Below are 7,186 nucleotides of genomic sequence, written 5' to 3'. Positions count from 1 at the left end.
GATAAAGGTAGAGACAAAGGCAGAAAAAGAAAGAGATACAATTGAAGAATGACATGTTAAGTTGTTTTATGTTATGTTTTGTTATGTTGTGTTATGTAACGTTATGTTTTGCTATGTTACGTCATGTTATGCTATGCTATGTTATGCCATGTTATGTTACGTCAGGTTATGATAGCTTATCTTATTTTATGTTATGTTAAGTTGTGTTATGCCGTGTTATGTTATGTCATGTTATGCTATGTTATCTTATGTTATGTTAAGTTATATTATGTTGTGTTGAGTTGTGTTATGTGGTGTTGTTATGTTATTTTATGTTATATTCTGCTATGTTGTGAAACGTATTTCACCTCAATTCAGCTCAATTAACTCAACTCAATTTAAAAGGTTGAATTTCAATCGCTGGGCGAACTCTAGTTATTTTAAATCCGCCAACAACCGACATGTACGACACCCTAAAAGCGCACATAGTACAGCGATTCGGCGAATCCGAACAAAGACGCATTAAAAAATTGCTACAAGAACTGGAACTGGGAGACATGCGCCCATCGCAACTGCTTAGGGAGATGCGAAAACTCGACGGCAATGGGATGAACGACGCCATGCTGAAATTGGTATGGCTTAATCGACTCCCACCCGACGTACGATCAATAATTTCCATCAGTAGGGAGCCGTTAGGCAAAGTGGCATGTTTAGCAGATAAAATCTTGGAGGCTAGGGACGGCCCACAATTGCACGCGGCATCGAATGCAGTCAGTTCGGCACCTAACCACACATTAACACAGCAAATCGAACAACTTTCGAAAGAGATTACGATTCTGAAATCTCGCGTATCGTCACAGTCACGCAACCGCAACAGGAGTTCGTTGCGCAACAGACCACAAACGCCTCAGTCGACTGCAGAAACATGCTGGTACCATTTTAAGTTCGGCGATAACGCAAAAAAGTGCCGTCCACCGTGTACCAAGTCGTTAAACTAAAAGCCCTGTCCTTAGAGGCGGAAAGTGACAGGCGCACCACGACCAGCCGCCGCTTGCTTATTAGAGATTCGATCACTAAATTAAATTTTTTGGTTGATACCGGGGCCGAAGTTAGTGTGATCGCAGCAACGGCTACACAACGCCAACAATGTGAAAACCATTTTTATCTATAGGCAGCAAACAAGACTACAGTGAAACCCGCTTAAGTATCTAACCCGCTTAAGTAACCAACATTTTTGGACACCGTGAATTTTTTAATATAATCAGAAGAAAGACCCTCTCTTAAGTACCTCCCCGCTTATTTACCCAACCCGCTTAAGTACCTCAATTTTAGGTGCCCCATTTACAATTTTACTTATAATTTTCCCCTTTTAAGTGCTCTTTTAAAATTCCTTAAAATATTTACGTATTTTCAAATTCGGTAAAAAATTCTAAAAAATCAACAGTAACTTTTAGCCACTCGAAACTTGCACATTATTGCACTAAAATTGAATGGACTATAAAACTGTATACTCAAAAAACACTTCCGAGAAAGAAGTTTGAAATTATGATGCATTTTTTACGTGCTCTACAAAATCTTAAGCTTAGGTTTATATGGTATTTGTTAGGGAATGAACTGCATTTTAATTGATTGAAAACCCTGAAAAATTAATAAATAAACATAAAAGGCAAACAATATCATTTTGAATTTGGTACAAAATTATATGTCCAACCTTGACTTTTTAAACAATTTAATTCTTGTAAAAATTACAGACCATTGCACTAAATATTTTTTTAAGAAAGTTTTTCTTTACTTGTTTATGTGTTTAAATAATGCTACGATTTTGGTTTTAAACTATGTATACTTCATCAAATTTTGTTATTCAAGTATTTATGTAAGTTAACAAGAAGAAGTAACTACATCAGTAATTATGTTCGCTTAAGTACCCGCATCGAGGTACTTAAGCGGGTTCTTTTAAGTACCCAACCCGCCTAAGTACCTCAAAAAGCTGACATTTTTCGTGAGGCGCTTAAGCGGGTTTTACTGTACAAACAAAACATACGGTGAAAAACTCCTTACATTAAATATCGGTCTACGGCGACCTTCAAAATGGACCTTTATTATCGCTGAGGTCTCGCAGCCCATAATCGGTGCAGACCTGCTCATTCATTTCAATATGTCAGTCAACCTTCGACACCGTAGGCTGTTCGACGATGTCACGAACATTTCAAAAAGCTGCGCGATCGTCAATGCTCCAGATAACATCCTGAACATATCAGCCATCAACTCCGAAATGCCGATCCAAAGCATTTTAAACGAGTTCAAAGACATCATGGGTGCGTCGAGCGCAGTCCCGAAGGACATCTCACACCAAGTCACGCACTGCATTGTGGGTAGAGGGCCACCAGTTTTTGCAAAGCCTCGTCGTTTGGCACCAGACTTACTGAAAGCGGCCAAAGCTGAAATCGAGTCATTGTCGGAAGCCGGTATATGCCGACCATCAAGAAGTCCATGAGCAAGTCCTCTCTACGTGGTAATGGAGACCATGTGGAGACTACAGACGACTGAACGATGTTACGGAACCGGACCGATATCCCCTGCCGCATCTCCATGATTTTACCCATACTCTTCACGGATGCACGGTTTTCTCGACGATCGACCTAAGACGCGCGTGCCACCAGATCCCATTCGAACCGGAAGACATACCGAAGACAGCTATAACCACCCCGTTTGGTATGTACGAATTTGAATATATGTGTTTTGGTTTAAGGAACGCTGGCCAAACTTTTCAAAGATTCATGGATCAGATTTTCCGCGAATTCAACTTTGCTTGGCCTTATCTGGACGACATCCTTATCGCGTCCAAGGACGAAGCAGAGCACCAGCAACATTTGCGAAATGTTTTTGTAAAATTGCGAAAGCATGGTATCGTCATCAACTTATCAAAATGCGTCCTCGGCAAATCCGAAGTTATCTTCTTAGGTTGTAAGGCCTCTTAATATGGTATTTCGCCACCTGAAGAACGAGTTCAAGCCATCAAGGCATACAGCTTACCCGAAAGGGCGTGCGACTTACGACGGTTTCTGGGTATGATGAATTTTTTTCGTAGATTCCTGCCTAGCACCGCAGCAGATCATCTTCACTCGTAAAAGGCAACAAAAAGAGAGATACATCCAAAATCAACTGGAATCAAGAAGCTAAAGACGCTTTTCAGCGCTGTAAGGACGAACTATGCACGACAGCCCTTCTTGCTTTTCCAAAAACAGGCGCTCCGCTGGCCGTTGCAGTCGACGCCTCCGGCACTGCAATAGGCGCTGTTTTGCAACAGTCCGATGGTGATAACAGGCACAGCAGTTGAGTTGTACTGCGACATATGTACGGGCAAAGCAAGACCGTTTATTACAAAGCAATTTCGTAGAACTGCATTCGAGTCGTTGCACAATCTCTGCCATGCCGGCGTTGCAAAAACAACGAAGTTAGTTGCAGACAAATTTGTATGGCCAAACATGAATCGAGACAGCCGCGAGTTAACCAGAAGCTGCCTTCAATGCCAAAGGTCAAAACCCCACTCCACAACAAGTCGCCAATAGCAACTTACACTCTGACGGAGAAACGCTTCGAGCACGTCAACATTGACATCGTCGGACCCTTGCCTCTTAACAAAGGATACCGATATTGCCTTACATGGATCGATAGATTTACCAGGTGGGTTGAAGCATATCCCATCGAAACAATTACTTCTGAAACCGTTGCATTTGTTTTTTACTCGAAATGGATTTCGAGATTTGGCGTCCCTAGAAGAATCACGACCGATCAAGGACGTCAATTCGAGTATTCTCTCTTTCGTGACCTGAACAGACCCCTAGTCGGACATTGAAGGCTTCGATAAAATGTTTCCAAACGGAGCAGTGGGTCGAAGCGTTTCCACTAATTCTTCTTGGCGATCGATCTGCCTTCAAAGAAGATATCAAAGCGACGCCGGCCGAAATGACATATGGCAACAGAATTCGACTGCCAGGAGAATTTTTCGAACCCACGCTTATCAACGACACAAATGAATCCGAGTCATTAGCAATCTACGCAAACGAATGCGCGACTTGAGACCAGTGACGACTTCGAATCGTGCTAAGCCGTTACATTTCATAAAGAAGCAACTAGCCACTGCCACCGCCGTCTTCGTCAGAAACGATACAGTACGCCGACCATTACAACCCCCCTATGACGGTCCATATCAAGTCCTTAAGCGCAATGATAAGTTTTACCAGCTGGAGATAAATGTCAAAAAGACCAACGTCAGCATCGACAGGTTGAAAGCTGCTTACATAGTCAACGACGACAGGGAAGCAAACCAACGAACAACAACACCCACGAGCTCTACACCGACTGTATCAACTTCGCACTCGACATGTGTGACATGATCTGGGCTAGGGCTAAGCTCCCTATTAAGTACCGAGGGGAGTGATGTGGCAACCCCAACTAGTCCATATCGGCTATTCTTTGACATTCCTAAAAGGAATTCGACGATTCATTCACAGAAACTTGTGCCTGGCAATACTGTACAATAATTCGGAAATATCCAACACATTCTTTTTATACCCGAGCGCACTTGTGCACAAGGGTATATTAATTTTCTCCACATAACGGTTGTTTGTAACAGCCAAAACGAATCGAGATAGATATAGACAAATGTATACATAAATGCTCAGAATGAATAGAGAAGTCGATTAAGCCATGTCTGTCAGTCCGTCTGTCTGTCCGTCCATCCGTGTACACGATAACTCGAGCAAAATTTTAAATATCTCAACGAATTTGGTATGTAGGTTTCCATTCATCCAAGGTAGGTTGGTATTGAAAATGGGCGAAATCGGACGCCTACTTCCCATATAACGGTAATTTCCAAAAATACGAAAACTGCGATATTTTAGTAACTACCGACGATTGTTCACTTAAACTTGATATTTACAATAATTTTCAGACGAAAAATAAGATTATTATAAATTTTGGTAACCGCTACACNGTGGGTTGAAGCATATCCCATCGAAACAATTACTTCTGAAACCGTTGCATTTGTTTTTTACTCGAAATGGATTTCGAGATTTGGCGTCCCTAGAAGAATCACGACCGATCAAGGACGTCAATTCGAGTATTCTCTCTTTCGTGACCTGAACAGACCCCTAGTCGGACATTGAAGGCTTCGATAAAATGTTTCCAAACGGAGCAGTGGGTCGAAGCGTTTCCACTAATTCTTCTTGGCGATCGATCTGCCTTCAAAGAAGATATCAAAGCGACGCCGGCCGAAATGACATATGGCAACAGAATTCGACTGCCAGGAGAATTTTTCGAACCCACGCTTATCAACGACACAAATGAATCCGAGTCATTAGCAATCTACGCAAACGAATGCGCGACTTGAGACCAGTGACGACTTCGAATCGTGCTAAGCCGTTACATTTCATAAAGAAGCAACTAGCCACTGCCACCGCCGTCTTCGTCAGAAACGATACAGTACGCCGACCATTACAACCCCCGTATGACGGTCCATATCAAGTCCTTAAGCGCAATGATAAGTTTTACCAGCTGGAGATAAATGTCAAAAAGACCAACGTCAGCATCGACAGGTTGAAAGCTGCTTACATAGTCAACGACGACAGGGAAGCAAACCAACGAACAACAACACCCACGAGCTCTACACCGACTGTATCAACTTCGCACTCGACATGTGTGACATGATCTGGGCTAGGGCTAAGCTCCCTATTAAGTACCGAGGGGAGTGATGTGGCAACCCCAACTAGTCCATATCGGCTATTCTTTGACATTCCTAAAAGGAATTCGACGATTCATTCACAGAAACTTGTGCCTGGCAATACTGTACAATAATTCGGAAATATCCAACACATTCTTTTTATACCCGAGCGCACTTGTGCACAAGGGTATATTAATTTTCTTCACATAACGGTTGTTTGTAACAGCCAAAACGAATCGAGATAGATATAGACAAATGTATACATAAATGCTCAGAATGAATAGAGAAGTCGATTAAGCCATGTCTGTCAGTCCGTCTGTCTGTCCGTCCATCCGTGTACACGATAACTCGAGCAAAATTTTAAATATCTCAACGAATTTGGTATGTAGGTTTCCATTCATCCAAGGTAGGTTGGTATTGAAAATGGGCGAAATCGGACGCCTACTTCCCATATAACGGTAATTTCCAAAAATACGAAAACTGCGATATTTTAGTAACTACCGACGATTGTTCACTTAAACTTGATATTTACAATAATTTTCAGACGAAAAATAAGATTATTATAAATTTTGGTAACCGCTACACCAATTTCTTCCAAACTTGGCACAGTTGTTAGCCTTGGTACAGCATAGCCAATGGCCGAAAATTTTTAAAAGCGGACAATAACTACGCCCACATCCCACATACAAAATCTTCGATATATCACTAAATGTTAAAGCTAATTTATTCAAAATTTATGCTTGCAACCATTATTTACAAATAAATACGTTGATAATAAAATTTTGGAAAGTGGGCGTGGCACCGCCCACATATGACCACATATATGCATCTCGGTAACCGTTATAACCAGAACCAGAAATGAGCCTCATCGCTGAACAAAATTTGTCGATAAAAAAGCGGATTTTCTGCCAACTGATTTTGGTAATAAAATTCAATGATTTGCAAGCGTTGCTCGTTAGTAAGTCTATTCATGATGAAATGTCAAAGCATACTGAGCATCTTTCTCTTTGACACCATGTCTGAAATCCCACGTGATCTGTCAAATACTAATGCATGAAAATCCTAACCTCAAAAAAATCACCCATATAACGGTAAATTTCAGAAATGCTTGAAACTTCAATATTTCGAAATTTAAAGACGCTAATTTACTCAAAACAATGCAATCCAAAGCATTATATTTAATTGACAATAGGCAAACTACATAACATAGACCTAAAATTTCTTCAGCGAAAGTACAAATTTGAGATCGATTTTAAGCGGTCGTTATTCATATATCCACATACATATGAACATATATTACCCTTCATATCAATTCAGGTGGCTATTGTATGCGCCCCACGCTTTTCATTTTCAATCTCATAAATTGTTTATAATGACTTTTGCTAAAATTTCAAAATCAAAAGTTATCAAAACAAATTCTATGGGACTGAGAAATATTATTTTCTACTTTTTAGTCCATTTATAAAAGCGTTGTATATTAAAAAG

At 40.8% G+C, this 7,186-nt stretch overlaps 1 protein-coding gene across 1 annotated transcript; it reads left to right on the top strand.

Moving 5' to 3' along the window:
* The first annotated feature begins 440 nt into the window (after nucleotides 1-440).
* LOC108359413 (uncharacterized) lies at nucleotides 441-977 on the top strand. The gene has a single exon (XM_017611271.1). The coding sequence runs from the start codon at nucleotides 441-443 to the stop codon at nucleotides 975-977; it is 537 nt and encodes a 178-aa protein (XP_017466760.1).
* Nucleotides 978-7,186: the final 6,209 nt, after the last annotated feature.

Source organism: Rhagoletis zephyria, unplaced genomic scaffold, assembly GCF_001687245.7.
Source record: "Rhagoletis zephyria isolate East Lansing unplaced genomic scaffold, Rhagoletis_zephyria_1.1 Rzeph_scaffold_00386, whole genome shotgun sequence".
Taxonomy (NCBI): Eukaryota; Metazoa; Arthropoda; class Insecta; order Diptera; family Tephritidae; genus Rhagoletis; species Rhagoletis zephyria.
The sequence above is the reverse complement of the archived record's forward strand: the minus strand, read 5'-3'. Positions and strand labels throughout refer to the sequence as shown.